At 38.0% G+C, this 19,155-nt stretch overlaps 1 protein-coding gene across 1 annotated transcript; it reads left to right on the forward strand.

Annotated features, from left to right (window-relative positions):
* The first annotated feature begins 11,546 nt into the window (after positions 1-11,546).
* On the forward strand, positions 11,547-17,249 carry LOC107773136 (enoyl-CoA hydratase 2, peroxisomal-like). The gene is made up of 11 exons (XM_016592582.2): positions 11,547-11,819; positions 11,916-11,938; positions 12,117-12,222; positions 12,650-12,720; positions 12,953-13,025; positions 13,625-13,664; positions 14,002-14,074; positions 14,150-14,300; positions 14,524-14,594; positions 16,629-16,802; positions 16,889-17,249. The coding sequence occupies exons 1-11, from the start codon at positions 11,757-11,759 to the stop codon at positions 16,974-16,976; spliced, it is 933 nt and encodes a 310-aa protein (XP_016448068.1). The 5' UTR covers positions 11,547-11,756; the 3' UTR covers positions 16,977-17,249.
* The last annotated feature ends 1,906 nt before the right edge of the window (positions 17,250-19,155 follow it).

The raw sequence follows: 19,155 nt of genomic DNA on the forward strand, positions 1-19,155 counted from the left end.
AGACAGTGTTTGCATAATCTTTGTCAACGATTTTAGTCAATAAATTTCAGGTATATCCCAAGAATACATAATGAAGTCATCGATGCTTTGGCCACTCTGGCGTCAATGTTACATCATCCAGATAAGGCTTATATGGACCCTTTGCAAATTCAGGTCCGTGATCAGCATGCTTACTGTAATATGGTAGAAGAAGAACTTGATGGGGAATCATGGTTCCATGATATCAAAGAATACCTCCGGATGGGGGTATATCCGGTACAGGCCATAGGTGATCAGAAAAGAACAATTCGACAATTGGCAAGCGGATTTTTCTTCAGCGGAGGGGTGTTATACAAAAGAACTCCAGATCTTGGATTGTTAAGATACATATATGCAAGACAGGCCACAGTAATCATGACTGAGGTACACTCCGGAGTTTGTGGACCGCATATGAGTGGGTACATTCTAGCAAAGAAGATTCTCTGAGAAGGTTATTACTGGCTCACTATGGAGCGAGATTGCATCAGTTTTGTGCGCAAGTGCCATCAATGCCAGGTACACAGAGATTTGATTCACTCCCCACCATCTGAATTTCATACAATGTCGGCACCATGGCCCTTTGTTGCCTGGGGCATGGATGTCATTAGGCCAATCGAGCTAGCAGCATCAAACGGACACAGGTTTATTCTGGTAGCCATTGATTATTTCACCAAGTGGGTTGATGTGAAAACTTTAAAATCTATGACCAAGAAAGGAGTGGTCGATTTTGTGCATTCAAATATCATTTGTCGGTTCGGGATTCTGAAGGTAATCATCACAGACAATGGTGCCAATCTCAACAGTCATCTGATGACAGAGACATGTCAGCAGTTTAAGATTATACATCGCAATTCCTCCCCATATCACCCTAAGGCGAATGGAGCAGTCGAGGCAGCCAACAATAATATAAAGAAAATACTTCGAAAAATGGTGGAAGGTTCTAGGCAGTGGCATGAAAAGCTGCCGTTTGCATTGCTGGGTTATCGCACTACTGTCTGTACTTCAGTAGGGGTCACTCCTTATTTGTTGGTGTATGGCACAGAGGCAGTAATACCCGCAGAAATTGAAATTTCATCCCTTCGAATTGTTGCTGAGGCAAAATTTGATGACGTTGAATGGGTCAAAACTCGCTTGGAGCAGTTAAGTCTGATTGATGAAAAGAGATTGGCGGCAGTATGTCATGACCAATTGTACCAACAGAGAATGGCAAGATCATATAACAAGAAGGTACGTCCACGGAAGTTCGAAGCAGGGCAACTAGTGTTGTGACATATCTTGCCTCATCAGGCTGAAGCAAAAGGAAAGTTAGCCCCAAACTGGTAGGGGCCATTTGTTGTAACTAGAGTGTTGTCCAATGGCGCGTTATATTTGACAGATGTAGAAGGGAAATGTGTAGAAATGGCTATCAATTCTGATGCAGTCAAAAGATACTATGTATGATTTCTTGCTTTGATTGTACTTGTTTGTATTTGGCATATTTTGAAGATTGAAATGACGAAGGCGTTTTGTTCTGCTATCTAAACACTTTATCCCTTGTCGCCCTTTTTGAGCCTTATTTATTTTCTTTCATACCCCTCTTTCGGAATCAGTAGCGAATATCAGAAACATAAGCATGAAAGATAAGAAAGGGAAGAAAGAAAAAGAGAAAGAAAAGGAAAGAGAAAGAAAGAAAGAAAAAGAGAAAAGAAAAGAAAAAAAGAAAAGAGAAAAGAAGAAGAAAAACAATAAAAGGGAAAAGAGAAAAGCAAAAGAGAAAAAGAGAGAAGAAAGAGAAAAGAAAAAACACAACAACAAAGTAATTTTTATGATATGAACTACGTTCAACCTGATTCCTTTTAAGGATACGTAGGCAGCCTCACGGTTCGGTCCCATCAAAACAAAAATCCAAAAGTTCCCAAGCAAGAAACTGGGGTAGAAGTTGTGGTTGTTGTAAGAAATATGATTCCGAAAGTTGTAATTTTAAACCCATGTGAATTCTTTTGAGCCTTTGATATCCTTTCTTTTTAACCCTATCCAAAAGCCCACGTTACGGTCTAAAGAAAGACCTTCCGATCAGTCTTCGAGAGATGCAAAGTCAAGCAGGAAAAGGTAATTCATGTTAGGGGCAACACTCTGGTTCAAGCAGAAAAAAAAGAGAGAGTCTTATTGGTGAAAACCTTCACAGGCACCGTAAGGCGATGGAAGTTGAGAGAAGTAAAAATGAGAGAGTCTTATTGGTGAAAACCTTCACAGGCATCGTAAGGCGACGGGAGTTGAGAAAAGTAAAAATGAGAGAGTCTTAGCGGTGAAAACCCTCACGGGCACCTTGAGGCGAAAGTGGGTTGAAAAACCAACAAGTGAGAAAGGTCTGTTGGTGGGAAAACTGTTTCAAGGCACCGCAGGATGAACAAGGTCGAGGTTTGGGTAAAGTAATCAAGTCATGGAAATTTCGAGGCAACAGAGTACGGTAACGGAAAGTCGATTGGTTGGACAGATTGGGTCGATTAATCCGAAATACATGTCATGATCATTGGTACCAGCTGTTCCACTCAGATAAGTTTCCTTTTCTTTTCCTTTTGTAGAAATCATCTGGTTTTGGATTCTTCTTATCCTTAACCCGCAAAGTCATTGCATTTCATTTCTTTTGGGTTTATCTGCTAAGATGTTTCAATGTCAGTTTTGTTCAAAGCAAGTCAAAACTCACTACCAACTTCAAAAATCGCAAAGCACATCGTGGTCGGAGCATACTAAGGATAACACGATGTAAGGGGAGGGTACAAGGAATCACCGGAAATCTCATTGTTGGAAGGGACTGGTAATGTCATGAGGGATGCAAAGGTTCAGATAAAGGGGTCAGAGGCATAACAACAGCACGGGTATAGAACACTCGGTTCGTTAAAGGTCATGAGGTTTGAAAGTCAGTTAGAAAGTCAAAGCGGTTCAGGGCCAGTTCGGGGAAGCCAGTCAGAACAAAACAATGCAGCGGAAAGATCTTCAGTAAGAATGCCATCAGCTAACCACCATTTTAAACGGACAAAATTTTCTTTGATTGAAACAGGGGCAGGAAATTTTGGTTGTTTCGGAGAAACTCTCCGTGGAGAAAGGCAGGCACCAAATAGGTTTGTTTTGATTTTCAGGACCCTCCTGGAAAATGGGACCTAGTTTAAATTTCAGAAATAGCATAATCTAGCATAAATGTATCCCAAACGAATATAAGTTGGCTTAGAAGTTTGCATGTCCGAGATAGGATTCAGTTAGGAGTTTCCAGGACTCTCCTGAATAATAGGACTTAGCTTTAAAATTTTGATTAGATAACAACATTTAGCGTAAACTCTGCTGTAGGGTATTATAATTCAGGCATGAAAGTTGTCACCCTTAAGATAAAATTTGACCTTTGATTTTCAGGACCCTCCTGGATAATGGGGAGTAGTTTAAAGATTCTCTTAGATAGCAAGATTTAGCAGAAGTCACACCTGTAGAAGATATAACTTAGATTAAAAATTGTCGTTGTCAAGACCCCCCTGCATAATGGGACCTAGCTTTCAAATTCTTAGTAATATTTGGTAATACGATTCAGTTTAACACTCACATATGTGCCCAGTTACCAAACTGGGGCAGAAAAATTTTCTTTGTTTTGTCTATTTTATTGAAGTCAGAAGCCCTCCTGGAGAGCAGGGAATACACTTCAAGTTGAAGCCAGGAGCCCGCCTGGAGAGTAGGGAATACATTTCAAGTTGAAGTCAGGAGCCCGCCTGGAGAGCAGGTAATACTTTCAAGCGTAGCAGTCAGGAGCCCGCCTGGAGAACAAGGGAGTACAATTTAAAGTTTTAGTTTTCAAATTCTTTGCTTTGTTTATTTTGAAGTCAGGAGCCCGCCTGGAGAGCAGGGAATACATTTCAAGTTGAAGTCAGGAGCCCGCCTGGAAAGCAGGGAATACTTTCAAGTCAGTAATCAGGAGCCCGCCTGGAGAACAAGGGAGTACAATTTATGTTTGAGCTTTCAAATCCTTTGTTTTGTCTATGTTGAAGTCAGGAGCCCGCCTAGAGAGCAGGGAATACATTTCAAGTCAGCAGTCAAGAGCCCGCCTAGAGAGCAGGGAATACATATCAAGTTCAGCAATCAGACACCCACCTGAAGAAGGGGAAAACATCTCAGTTTACAATTCAAGGTGGCAACAAACGGATGTCTCCGAAAGAATGGAGAACAACAAGGCAACAAAAAGCACAATATCAAGTTTGAAGATATAGATAGGACTTTTGTAATCCATCGATCATAGTCTAGTATAGCTCCTTGTTTTATTTTGACATGGTGTAATAAGGAGGTTCAGTAAGCAGCAGCAGCAATAGTGAAATCACAGCTTCATGGTAGTCCCAGCTACCAAAACTTCCTGAACTACACTGACCTGATTCCTTTTTAGCCAAGGATATGTAGGCAACCTCAGAGGCAGGGTGCGGTCAAATCTTTCAAAAATGCTTCCCACGGAGTATTCAAACGGGCAAAAATCGCTCGTATTCGCTCACTTTATCTTTGCACGAAAACTCTTCGTGTTTCCGAACAAAGAGGGGCAGTTGTGAGCACGTGATGTTTGCCCTACATGAAATACTCCCATAAATTCAAAGCAAAGTAATTTCGTTTCATTATTTGCAATTTTGTGGATCTTGTGGCATTTGCTGTTAATTATTTGCATTTTTGTCTGTGCATTTCGTTTGTTAATTAATGAAAATATACAAAATATGCTGCATTTGTATTTAGGATTTAATTTTTTGCATGTTTGAAATAATTAGTAATTTAGTGTCTTATAAAAATGGAAAAATCACAAAAAAATAGTTTGTTTTTGCATTTTAATTTTAATTTCTCAAATTTTGTTAGCTTTCTTTAATTTGGTATTTAATTAGTTATAGTAATTATTTTTAGAGTTAATTAGTTTAATTTGATAGGATAATATTAGTTTTAATAACTAATTTAGGATTTATTTCTAATTTTGAAAAGAAAAGAAATTTGGAAATTGAAAAAGAGAAAAGATTCAAAAAAACAAAGGGAAATTCAGATTTGGGCCATTTAACTAAACCCCCTTCAACCCAATTGCCCCTAGATTTGTACAATTCCAGCCCAAACCCGCCTCTACCCGGTCCGGATCACCCTTCAAGCAAAACGACGTCATTTCGACCAGTGTCAATCTGAGTCGTTGATCCCCACTTGATCGAACGGCTCGGAACTGAAGCTTGGGGAGTATTTATATGTCCAAATCTGATCCCCCCCTCAAAACCCCTCTGTTCAGCACCCCACCAGGACCCCAGACCTAAAACTAACAGAGCCGCCTCAAAACTCCACCGCCTCCCCCGGCGGCGCCACCGTGAACCGCCACCAAACTTACACTAAACACCCCCTTCCTTCTCCTCTCTCTGAATCTACAAGTCCCCGCCCTCGAATCAACCCAGAATGGCTCGAATCTGGCTTTGAAATAAAACCCTAGCTGAGCCTCCCCCCAAATCCCCGGCCTCTAGTGGCGACGCCTACCCCGACCCTACCCAAAATCACACCCTATAACACCCCACTCCCCTTTTTCTAAATCCCGGACTGATTTCCTTCAAATCTGCCCAGAACTTCTTGAATCTTGGGGTGTGCTGAAGGTTTTAGACCGTAACAAACTTTATTTGTGTATTTTCACATGAAAATACACGATTAAGGGCTATTCCGGTCAGAAATTTGAAAAGCCCTGCAAAGTTTGTGGAATCGGCTTTCTGGTTGATGTTCAGGTATCCTCTTTGTCCGTTTATTTAGTTGTTTATATTTTTATTCTTTGTTTTTGCTTCATCTCCGCTTCTGGGTTTTGTCATGCATGCATGATTAGTTCAGGGTCCTTTCTTAATTAGTCTAGCAGTTCAGTTAATTCCCTCTATTTTGTGTCAGATAGTAGTAATTTAGTTAGGGTCTTAGTTTTAAGAAATTGGGCTTTGGTCTGTTGTTGATTTGTCCCGCAAATGTAGCCCATTTAATTTGGTCTATATCCTTGGGTCAATTTAACCCGTTTGGATTTCTGAAGTAAATATCAGAGGTCTGAGGGGTAAACATGCCATGTAGCACTGGTTGGATCATGGACTTTGGCCTTTGATTAAGTTCGAACTCATGTTAGTAAGACCTTAAGTTTTGTAATTGCTAATTTCACGCTGGTTTGTTATGGATTTTGGTTAGTTTTTGGCTGTGCGTTACTGGGATTCTTTGGTGTAGATGTACGTTTAAGTTCACCGTGAAATGAGCAATTGTTAGTTTGGTTTTACTTCAGCAAGATTGGTTTGATTTGTTCTTTTTATTTTGTAATCTTCAAGCCTTATTTTAAGTTAATTTGGAGGCCTGGAAATAAGCTGTCTACTGTTAGTTATTTAAATAAGACCTTCAAACTATCATTGCTAAACTACATATAATCATCCATTAAGTAATCGAAGGCTGATTTTAAAGGTCGATTGAATAAGTAAGGGTGTCCCGTTGTTAGCCATTTGGACTCACGTTGTACCCAATGATATTTTTTAGACGTTGTTGGTGTGCCTCAGGGACTCGACCTGGAATCCCCCTTTCCGCTGACGCCCAATCTCCCCAAAGACTTGGGCTCACGTTTGGGCCCAAATTGAGTGGCCCTTTATTCATTAAGCCATCAACTCATTTGGAGTTGGGTTAAACCCATTTGCTTAAATAACCGACCCTATCTTGTAAGCCTTTAGATAAACCTTTGACTACACTTGGCATTTTGATTAATTAGGCTCTTATCAATAATTGGGGCGAGTCATCTCTTATAACACAAGTAGTATATGGCCCTCATGGATTAGTTTAAAAATCGTTTGGCTAGAATAATTCGAAGTGTGCCATGTCGTACAAAAATGACAATCGCATGGCCCTTGTTTAATTAATTTTGATTTAATCCTTAAGAGTTCGAGGTGTGCCATTTATTGAAATTTTCATGGCCCTCGCAAAGCTGAAACGCGTAGTTGCTTTAGGCGCGTATTTTAATAATATTATCTTCCTAAATTCGGGTGCGCATTTCATGTGACCCAAATCCAAATCCTAAAACGTTGAATAAAATGTGTTTCGGATTGCAGGTGCATTTCATATGGCACGATCCAAAGGCATATTTTAAGCGACGTTCAATCTTCTTTAAAAATCAATTAAAAGCGGTTAAAGGTTGAAAATGCACATAGGTTTAAAAGTGTTTTAAAATCAGATAATAGGCCATTTATAACAGTTGAGCGACCGTGCTAGAACCACGGAACTCTGGAATGCCTAACACCTTCTCTCGGGTTAACAGAATTCCTTACTCGGTTTTCTGATTCGCGGACTGTTAAACAGAGTCAAGCTTTTCCTCGATTCGGGATTCAATTGGTGACTTGGAACACCATAAATCTCCCAAGTGGCGACTCTGAATCTTTCAACAATAAATGCTGTTTCGATTGTCCTTTAATTGGAAAAACTCCGTTAGACCCTTTCCGGGGCTGTAAGGTAAAAAGGAGGTGTGACACCTCTCTTATAAAACCCTTATAGTAAAGGGTTGATTCTGGAAGAGTTCATGCTTGGAATCATAAGCTATCAAATGAAAGTATGCCCGAAGCTTTAACTAATTCAATGCAAAGAAAATGTATCTTGCATGACACTCGAAACAATGTTCTTCATTATTTATCAAAAGTGCCAAACTCAATGAAAAGTTTGGCATAATTACAAAATAAAAAAGGTTGGAGGACAACAAAAGGAAATAATCTAAGCATTATTTCCGTCGGAGCCCGGTCGGAGAGAGGCATGTACGTCCCCCCCTCCCCCCGGTGGAAGAGGGTGGATCAGCTGCCAGTTCGGAACCTAGACCTTCATCATCATTCACTTCAATTTCGTCCTCGATTCCCCATTCTTGGGACTGGTTCTCGAAGAGTCAATTGTAGTGGGCCAAGCAGGGAGACGCTCTCGAGTAGTTAGCTCCACTTCTCAGGCCTTGGCGATGTAATCATCAATAACAACAATGTCCATTTTGGCCTCTTCCAAGGTTTTTGTCATCATATGATACATAGCATACGTATTTTCCAATACGAGGGAATCCTTTTGGTACTGGAGCTTTGCCTTAAGTCTTTCAACCTCGGACTGAAGGCTATCCTTCTCGGAACTGATGGCACCAAGGCTAGAATCATGATCATTGGTTGTAGACAGATGAATCCGGTTTTGATCCATGATCTTCTTGAATCTCTTCTCCATTCTGACCAGATTCTCCTCGGGGCACTGGCCTCTTTAGTTTTGGAGTTCAAGGTTGCATTCAAGTTATTCACATGTTCCTAAGAGGTAGACTCGCGCTCAGTAATAGCAAGTACACCATCTTGGAGTTCAACCCACTTAGCTTCTTGGAATTGTGTATGTATTTGAGTGGCTTCTTGGTTGTGGGCCATCACTTCTTGTTTGCATTGCTGCAACCGGGCCTCAAGCTCTCCCTCCTCAGTAGCTTTTGCCTCCAACATTAGGAGGCGCGCAGCAAGTTGATCCCTTTCGGTCGACAGTTGATCCCGCTCGGAGGCGAGTCCTTCCTTATCAAGGATCAATTTTCGCAGGCCCTCGGAAGCAAGAAAGTTGGCATATAAAAAAGAATACCAAGCTTAGAAATCTGTTACAATAGAATAGAGAACAAATGATAAGAAAGAAAGTATAGTACCGCTACCGGATTATACGTAGCATTATTAAACAAACACTCCCCCGAAAGGGAGCGCATTTTCTTCTTATCCTTCTCTGAAGACAACAGGGGGTGCTGATGGTGGAGAAGACACAGTGGGTGCTGGTGGAGAAGGTGCAGCTGGTGTAGAGGGGCGTGAAGTTGTTGGCATTGAAAGTTGCAAAGTAGCTGTAGTAGGAGCAACGCTGATTATTGGGTGCCTAGTGTTCGAAGGTAGAAGAGGCCTAGGGTCTGAGCTCCTTGGACCGGAGACCGCAACGGGAGTTGGAAAGTGAGAATCAGGATCCTCCACTATTTCCATCTCGCCCCAAAGTGTTTGGAGATCATCTGCGGTCAAGTTTTGAATCTATCCTGGCGGAACATCCGGTTGAACTAATGAATTTATCTTTATTCTTTGGAGAGGAGCCACTTCATCACTGGCTTCTACGTCTTCCACAACAACCATTGTGGTCGGATCGGTTATTATGGTCTTTATTTTCTTATTTTTAGCTCCAACTAAGAAAGAACATCATTTTTTGGTTGTTTGTTCTCTGGTTGGGGGCTCCGAGAGGAAGCACCCTCACCGGAAGCAGATCCGAGGGTACTACTTCGAGCAAGGGCACTTTGTAGCACCCTCGTGACCTCCGCGGTCAGCCAAAATATAAACCTCGGGGCAGGTGACAGAGCCCTGCAGGAGTCCTGAATTAAGAAAAACATGGAGTTAGCAAAGTTACCTATGTTCATACAAAGACAAAAGGAAAAAGGATTTGGGTTACCATGGTTCTTAGTCTTCCACCCATATTTGGGGGCAATTTCTTTCCACCGACGGGATTCTGGTATTGTAATATCTAGAATCTTATGAACCTACTGGTCCAGGCCTTGAATCGTGGTGGTTTCCACCGGGTAGATGAAACAAATGAAATGAAGAGATCAACAATAACGAAAAACAAGCTTTTTACGAAGAAAGGAGATGAATCAAAAACTTACGTAAACGATTCCATGATTCAGGAAAAGACAGAGTTGTGGCCTGGGTGATATCCTTGTTGGCAATGATGACAAATCGCTCCTTTCACGCACGATCATTGTCATTTTTTCCACAACAATGCAAATCGTGTGATGGTCACTCTTGCTGAAGTTTATTACTCCTCTACGAAAAATTTTGGGGGAGTAGAGATTCATCATATGTGCCAGGGTTAAGGTTTTTTCGGTCTTCGTGCATAGTTGGTATATGCAACCCATTGTTCGCCATATAGATGGGTCTACTTGTGCCAAGCAGACCCCGTACGGTGAAAAAACTCCAAAACTATGGAGTCTAGCCCTTCACTCGTCCCCAAAGAAAAAGGACCCAAGGTGAAGGGATATGTATAGACATACGTAAAATCTTTCTTGGTGAAGGTAACCCTCTCTATCATATCCGGAGCAAAGATTTCATGATTTAGGCAGTTGCAGTCCTCCTTCACAACAAGAATACTGGAAGGGCGAATAGAAAAGGGGTACCTACTAATGACCCAAGTTTGTGGAGACGCGGATGGAAGCTTCTCCTAGAAGTCATTGATGGTACCCAGGTGTTAGGGTATGATGGTGTTTACAATGGGAGGCTTGGAATCAACAACAACTTATTTGTCTTTGTTTCTCTTTGGGCTTCCACCGAAGAGAAGTCTAGAGTTTCTAAAAGATTCAGTAGAAGAAGCCATGGCAGTAATATTTTTAGAGAAAGTTAGAGAAGATGAAAGTTTTCTAAGCAGGAAGAGGTTCAGTGCAGACAAAATGATAAACTAATAATAATTTTGGAAGTGAAAAGTGGTAAAATGATGAGTACAAGTAAAGATACAAACGACAAAAATCTTGGTCATGATTACCTCGAGAACCGGCGAAAATATTACTGAATTATGGGACAACACGTGTTCGAGATATTAAATGCGAGAAGACGTGCGTCCTTTCAAGCGTCAGAGACTGTTCAGGATATTTCCTGCTAAGAAAGGGATCTTCACCAACTTTCCGGTGACACAAAGATTTGTCACTGAAAAGCAGGAGGTTTATCTGTATAAAGTAAAATTGATTTATAATAAATGATCCAATGATAGCATGACACGTGGACCCAAAGACAGGTAAAAGGTGAATCAAATAGCAACCAATACCGGGAACAAGAGCTGCAATTGATATCGGGTAAACCCAGAGGGAGTATAGTCAATGAGAGCAGATCAAATATTTTCCATTGGGTACCATTCGATGAAGAATATTCTCTAACATTAAATGGGCAGCCGTTGCAGAAAATATTTGTATTCATGGCCTGCCGTTATACATTCATCAATTGCTCCTTTGTTATCATTTAAGTAGGGCTTGATCCTAGGATCTTGTTTCCCTAGGTATAGCTATAAATAGCAGGCTCAGCAGCCATTGTAAGACACAAAATTCCTGGCAAAACATGTGTTGTATTCCATTTTCGCTCTCAATTAAATAACTTTATTTGCTCTTTCATATTGTGCTCATTTCTGTCCTCGGAGACGTTGTTCTCAGAGTCAGGTTTGTCATCTTCTTCAGGTTTAATCGCTAAGTCTTACTTTTAATCCTATTTACTACCATTTTTGGATCAAATCAATTCGCTTGTTTATAAACCACGTAACAAATTCAACTGTACCATTCTAATCTATGTGGGAAAAGAGTCTTCATAATCATTAATCTGATAACAAGATTTTAATAATCTGATTCGATTAAAACTCTAAGTCTTAAAAAATAATTTTTTGTCTCAACTTATGTGAAACATTTTTCTTTATAATTTATACAACAAAGAAAAGATACAATACCTTTTATATTTAGACCCACTTATTTTTAAATTTTACATTTTACATATATGTATAATAAAACTTTGTTTTAAACCATTATCAATCCACTTCGATCTGCGTTCCAAACCCACGACCAATTTTTCATTTTTGTTTTTCCTGAAACGATTTCCTTAAGCTCTGCTAAAAGCAGCAACTTTTCTCTACAACTCAGTTCCCACCCAACGCAATTACAGCTTTTCCAAAATTGTACCTTGAAATTTGTCTTGTTGGAAGTTGAAGATTCTTCTGCTTTTCTCAAAGATTAAATGGCGGGCTCTGGATGTTCTGAGTTCGATCCTGAACTAGTCATTTCCCACAAATTTCCTGAGGTTCATGATCCTTCTTCCTTTCTTTCTTAATTCTCGAATTAACTTGCTCAATTTCGCTTAATCCCAACACTAATTTTTGCTTACTGGTATTTGCAGAGTTTATATACTTACACTGAAAGGTACTGCAACATACTTGTAAAAGTAGGCTAATAGGGAGAAGTTACATGAAACCTTTATATCCATTTTGCTCAATTTATGTTTTTATTAATTTGTGCAAATGATTAGGCTTGAATTTTGCTAGTGTTCTTGACCTTTGAGGTTTTTGTTACCATGTTGCAATTGTTAATTGTGAAATAGGGATGCTGCTCTTTACGCTCTTGGCATAGGAGCATGTGCAAAGGATGCTATTGATGATAAAGAGCTTAAATATGTTTATCATCAAGATGGTCAAGAATTCATTCAGGTATTGTTGATTCTTAGGAAGTGATGAATTTTGGTTTAATTGAACTTGATGTATGTCAAGCCATAGTCCAATCTGCAGCTTAAATTATCTTCTTCTGTTGTATTTTCTACTGTTTGATTTGAATGATGGTAAAGGCAAACTTTTTATCTCTATAAAGGCTTAGGTACCCTTAACTGGGGGAATGTGTCCCTTGCTTACAGTATACTATGATTAGTAAACATCACAAGGTCATACTCGGAGTAATTGTTTATCTTTAACGACCTGACAGTGCTTGCATAGAAAAGAACAGGTTACACTCATTTTATTTTCCTAATAGTTTAATACTTAACTATACTATACAGGACTGCAAAGGTTGAAGAAATGCAATGGAATTCGTTGCTGTAATTGATTTGCCTTTTTCTTCACCTGTGGCCTTTTATCTTTTTAGGTCTTGCCAACTTTTGCTGCTTTGTTCTCTCTCGGATTTACTTCAGAAATGGAGCAGATTCCAGGCTTGCAGTAAGTAGAACACATACTTTTCTAGTTTTGGTTGGGGGCAGGGGGGTCGGTTCCTTTTCTCTGTGTTGCCAATCATCTCTAAAGATACGACACTGTTGCTTCTGTTTCTCCATATATTTGATCAAGTGCTAAAGTAAAATTGCTCGTTTATATGAGTGTAGAGTAGACATGCAATTGTTCTACACTGCCAAGATATTAGCTTAAGTGCATCATTTCTGCTTCGTTTTGCTAGATATGATCCACGTCTTCTACTGCACGGCCAACAATACGTTGAAATCTATAAGCCACTCCCTTCCCATGGCTGTGTAAGTGTCTGACTAGATGCCTCAACTTATCTAGCAAGAACATAATCTATCTCTTAAATTTGGGTGCAGAAGGTATTCAAGAATGAATGAAGATCAACAGTAATTTCGAAGTAATTTTTCCTCAGGAAACTAGTTGTAATCTGTAGTTGGACATATCAGTTTTACTTGCATAGATGTTCTGTCAATATAATACCAACATTCTAGTTACAAACCTCAAATCTCATATCTTTTACGTTTATTGCGCTTATACATATCTTATATTCACAGCTTTCCTGCCTAACTTTTGGATAGTGGCATTTGGTTCTTGTATATGTATATATACAGCACAGCTGATACATTTTCACTTAAATTTTTACATGTTTGGCTTTAGTTATTTCAATAAATCCTAGTCCTTTGACACGATGAAACATAGTTGAGGGAAGAGGAGCCTTCCCTTGGCACCACTTGAAACATGACTTAGTTTAGATTATTTTAAAGTTTTGGGTTGGAAGAATATGGTACCTTAGTGTTTATTAATAATCTTAATTTTATTTATCATCCTTTTTCCCCTTTCGTTTTTTAATCTAGAATAAGTTATTTCCTTGATGTTATTGTTGCAGATACTAAACAAAGTGAGTATTGCTGGATTGCATGATAAAGGTATGAGTATGAATAGCAAACAGAAATACTGCAGGAACTAGATAAGTTCGTACTTCAAATTAGAACATTTGAATAAAAATATAGACAGCTAAATGTGAAGGCATTAGAGTTAGAGGCAAATGGTTTATAGCAAGTCTACTGCTGGTGTGCAGAAACATTTCTCAATTAGGCAGTTGGTGGGAATGAGTTGAGTGGATATAATTTTGAAATTTTACTCTTTTTCTAGCTAAGGCATTTTGGAAATAGGTTAACAGAAATTAAAATGATAATGTCATTCTTTGAGATGCAGCAATGAAAAGAGAAGATATGTACGTGACGAGTTGTTGATTTATAACAGGTAAAGCAGCCATTCTTGAAATAGAAATTGTAAGTTACGAGAAAGAATCTGATGATCCACTATGCATGAACCGGTAAGTTTTAGTTTAACTGATATGCCTAGAGCTTTTATGCTAAAGCAAACAGTAAACACCACATATTAATTGCAGGTTGGCAATTTACTTGAGGGGTGCTGGTGGGTTCTCGAAGTCATCTCAGCCTTACTCTTACTCAAAAAATCCTAGTAATCAATCTGCCTTTCCTAAAATTCCCAAAAGTCAACCTTTTGCAGTTTTTGAAGAATGTACGCATGCATCACAGGTTGGTTACATGAGTTGCGTATTGTTTTTCATGTCGGTACTACACAAATTTAAGCATCAATATCTGTATCTTGAACGCTATGCTTGTATTTACTTGAGTTGTGTAGGACCATAAGTCTCAAAGGCATGTTAATTCTCATACTTACATCCTCTTTTGAGGGCTTGAAGATTTTGTCATACTTGTTTTCATTGGATTTTTGAACTTTCCTAATGTGGTGATGCAGGCCTTGCTGTATAGGCTATCTGGTGATTACAATCCATTGCATTCAGATCCAATGGTTGCAGGAATTGCAGGGTAATCTTCCATAAACAATGCAATTTAACTCTATCTATATAATGATAGTACTATATCTTATGAGTCACTTGTTCTACTCTTTGCCAATAACTTTTATATTCTGTTATCCTTGAGCTACTTAGCCAATGTTTGCCGGTATGTGATGCTTGTTAAAGTTGCATGATATTAGCAGGGGCGGCCCGACGAATTTTGTGGCCTAAAGCCAAACTTTATGAGGGCCTTAACTTTTTAATTTTTTTAATTATTTATTTAAAGTCTATTTTTTTACCTTTTCTTAGATACAAAGTTATTAATAATTTTCTTATAATTAATAACTCCTAATAAGTATTTCTCGATTGACAATATAGCTAATCAATTTAACCTTTCTTGTGACATTGTTGTTCATAGGTAAGATTTTATCAATTTTAATTTTGAAAAATTCTTTCCGCTGAAGCAACAGTAACATGAGTTATGAACATTATTCCATAAGCAATTTAGGCATTTGGAAAAGAATTAAATCTTTTTATTTGATTAAGTGTATCAATTAAACCGTTATCTTCTAATTGTACTATTTTTTTAATACTTTTAATTTAGAAAATAAATCTAGACCATCAATATCAAATTGATTATTATGTTTTAAGGAACATTCAAGATTAAGGCAATATATTTTTCAAATTTCCAACATCTAGTGATCTTAGTTTTTACTGCCAAATAGAAAACTAAAAATATTTTCATATGTTTTGAATTGTTTAAATCCATTGTGAAATGAAAAAATAGTCTTGTCTATTATGTATAAAAGTAATCAACTCTAAAGGACTCTTCGAAAGATTTTGAGATTTCATTATCAACATTCGCATCAAATTGTTACTTGCTATATATCACACGTTTCTTACAGAATTCGGGTTCGATATTCATTTCAAGTGCAATTTCCTTCGTAGAAATCATATCAGTTGCAAATTCTTCTTCTCTATATTTGTTTAAGAAAGAAATCAAAGTTTTTCACTTTACATAACTTTTTTTTAAACTTATACATAGTCTATTAGGTGTAACAAAAAAATGGGCCCCCCCACACATATGGGGCCTAAAGCGGTTGCTTTATGGAAGGGCCGTCCCTGGATATTAGACGTGAACATCCCATTGTTTGCACGAAATAGAAAGGGCACTCACAAACTAGCGATATTGCTTCCTGAGTGAAGCATAACATGTGGGAAATTTTCGGGTTTTTCTATTATTGCCGCACTTTTAGAAAGAAATATTGCCAAACCTAAACAAGTTTTCTTAACTGGCATTATTCAATAAGTTGGTAAATTGTAAGAGAGGTAAGCATTTTTGCCCTTCGACTTGCCCATCTTAAGTGCTGATGCGGCAAGCCTAGCTGTGGACTATGTGAACAGAAAAAAAATGAAAAAATATAAGAATTTCGAACTGCACTAATTCATGATAATGTCGTTCTAAAATATCTTAGCCCTAAACAACAACCCCCACCCCCCAAAAAAAAAAAACCCCACCCACACCCACCCCCTGACCCAATAACTATTTTTTATTACAACTGTAGAGAGTAGAAAAAAGGCATTCCTGACTCCTCCCCACCATCTGTTTGGGGACATACCCCTGAAAGATGAGTCCTTCGCCACTGAAATACATGTCGGAAAATAAGTGCAGAAACTAAAATTTTTTAAGAATTTGAAATCTGAACTTGGACATGATGCTTACACATGATGGTACATGGCTTAGTAATTTCAACAACCATAGTACTGTCCATCTCCTCATATTCATCCTTTTTAACAAGTGAGTTTATACAAATGCGCTTGGTTGGAATACTTTGTATAAATTTAAGGCCATACCCTGATCCAAAAAGGTGTTTTCTTTTGTTAGTTTTATGTTCAACTTGAAGCTTAATTAGTTCTTTTGTTCAGGACATCAGTTGAAGGAGTGATTTTGCTTCTGTAATTCTAGTTCTAGTTGAACAATATCAAGTTACAATCTTTTTTATCTGTTTTCATGCATTTACAATGTGTCAGTGCAATCTAATTTCTTTGGATGTACTTTGCCTAGATTTTCTCGTCCAATACTGCATGGGTTGTGCACGCTTGGATATGCAGTTAGGGCTATCATTAAATGTATTTGCGGAGGTGAACAGAACATGATCAAGAGCATATCTGGCAGATTTTTACTACATGTCTATCCAGGAGAGACTTTAATCACGGAAATGTGGTTGGCAGGGTTGAGGTATGTTAAATTAGTACATCGTTTATTACGGGATTCAATATATTTATTGGGTGTTTGGTAGACTAAAAGACAGTTGGAATGTGCAGAGTTATATATCAAGTGAAGGTTAAGGATCGTAACAGGGCCGTGCTTTCTGGATTTGTGGATCTCGATCGTTTAAGTTCATCACTGTGAGTGTTCATGGTGCGCCCACAAGGAGAGAATGTTCTGTATGATAATATTGGTTTGTATTTTATGTCTATTACACAATCTGGATCTAATCATTTTAAGTTTATATCTTAGTTCTCATGGTACAGTCCTGTGGAGAGGGCTTCCTGTGCAATAATCTAAATTACCATTTCTTTTGCTAAATTTTGAACTAGCATTGAGTATTGACCTTAAATAACATTTGCCAAATGTGATGTTGGTAAACATCGGTCTATTCTAGTTGCTAGCATATTTTACTGTTAACTGAGATGTAGAAGTCCTAGGTTCCTTCTTTGGTAAATCTTTGGATCCAACTGACATGAAATCAAGGGGAATTTCTTGGAGCTTTTATGTAAAAACTTGTACTAGCTTTTACTCCACGAGGCAACGTTCTGGTGTGTAATACTTATCAGAGCAAAATCCTATACTATTGTGATTAGTCTTTTGAACTTTTGTGTATTGATAATACGAAGTGCATGAATTTTCTGCCTTTGTGTGAGGTACAAAGTAAAAATTTCCTCAACTAGAGTGGGGTTCACGAGAAGGCCATAAGGATTTTTCCGTAGCAAAAAGAAGAACAAAAGTTTGGGGCAAGGAACTCTCGGAATGCAAACCTTAAGATTCTCAAGTCCAAGTGCTTTCTTAATTACCTAAAGGTCTTTGATATTCATTTGGCGTAAATTTATAGATATGAGTTGATTTACAATGAAATAGAACCCTCTATTTATAGGGAGAGGGTGACTTAGCCACCAAGTAATAAACCCTAGAATCTCTCTAAATATAGACATTCACCATAAATAAAATACTATTTATAACACTCCCCCTTGAATGTCTATTCAACAGATAATGTGCCTCATTAAAACCTTAACTAAATAAAACTCAATGGGAAAAAATTCTAGAGAAGGAAAAAGAGTACACATATCTAACAATACGTCTTTTGGTTGTCTCGTTAAAAACCTTGCAAGGAAAACTCAGTGGGACAAAACTTTGTAAGGGAAAAAGAGTACAACACGTATTAATTCCCCCTGATGAGAGCATTAATTCACATCTTTAAGTATTTGCATTTCAATCTTGTGCATCATCTTCATACGATCTTTGGTAGAGACTTGATAAACAAATCAGCCATATTAACTTGAATGAATATATTGCATCTTGAAATCATCATTCTTGATAGAGATGTAATGTCTTCATAAACTGCGGTAGAATGGCCTTTTCAATATCTCCATAGAGGTATTTTCACTATCACATTATCATGCTTATACAACAACAACAACAACAACAACAACAACAACAACCCAGTGTAATCCCACAAGTGGGGTCTGGGGAGGATAATATGTACGCAGACCTTACCTCTACCCCGAGGGGCAGAGAGGTTGTTTCATGCTTATAGTTATTATCATGCTTATAGTTATAGAAAAATACATATGTGCACAAATTACCTTTATCATACGGTACTTCGGGACCAAGAATTGTATATGCTTCAAGCGATTTAAATCCTTCAAGGATTGTTATATAAGTTAAGTCATATAAGCCATATAATAGACTTTATATGCATATCAAGTTTTTATGTCATGCTAGACATATAAGATATCGAAAACTAATTGCACATACCATTGACTTTATACTTTCAAGTATTTGAACAACATAGACAAAATTATGTGTCTTTCATATGGAATCAATTCTACTTGAATTGTGTCTCTTCCATTTGGCCAATACTTTTGTGTCTATATTCGATAGACTTAAGATCCTCATCTATACTTAGCGCTATGATAGATGTTGTCGACAAATATTTTATATCGGTTCCAATATTTTTTCATAAAGACATAACATAGGGATCTCTTCATTCATATATTCAAGTACCTGAATCTCTCATGAGATTTTATGAAGTGTTATGTCATGTGATCTTCTAGATCACTTGCCTCCTTTATTATGATCATTTGTTCATCTTCTTTATTAAGAAGTTTATTTGAAATCGATTTGTCTATACGCTTTAAGCGTACCATAGACTTTGTCCTTATAGGACTTAATATGAGCATTTGCAATGAGAATATAGTTACTTTCTTTGGGTCAGCAAATGCGTCTGGCATGCTTTGCAATATATTGCAAATGAATTATCTTTTTATGAACTTTAAGTTTATATTATTTTATTAGAGGATCTAGATGTAAA

The sequence above is a fragment of the Nicotiana tabacum genome, chromosome 20 (assembly GCF_000715075.1).
Source record: "Nicotiana tabacum cultivar K326 chromosome 20, ASM71507v2, whole genome shotgun sequence".
Classification (NCBI taxonomy): Eukaryota; Viridiplantae; Streptophyta; class Magnoliopsida; order Solanales; family Solanaceae; genus Nicotiana; species Nicotiana tabacum.

What these genes read in the sequence shown, in the direction of transcription:
- LOC107773136 (XM_016592582.2), top strand. Translation starts at nt 11,757, where the DNA reads ATGGCGGGCTCTGGATGTTCTGAGTTCGATCCTGAACTAGTCATTTCC. An exon ending in AATGTACGCATGCATCACAG is followed by an intron (nt 14,301 to 14,523) that starts GTTGGTTACATG and finishes GTGGTGATGCAG; the next exon opens with GCCTTGCTGTATAGGCTATC. An exon ending in ATGTGGTTGGCAGGGTTGAG is followed by an intron (nt 16,803 to 16,888) that starts GTATGTTAAATT and finishes TGGAATGTGCAG; the next exon opens with AGTTATATATCAAGTGAAGG.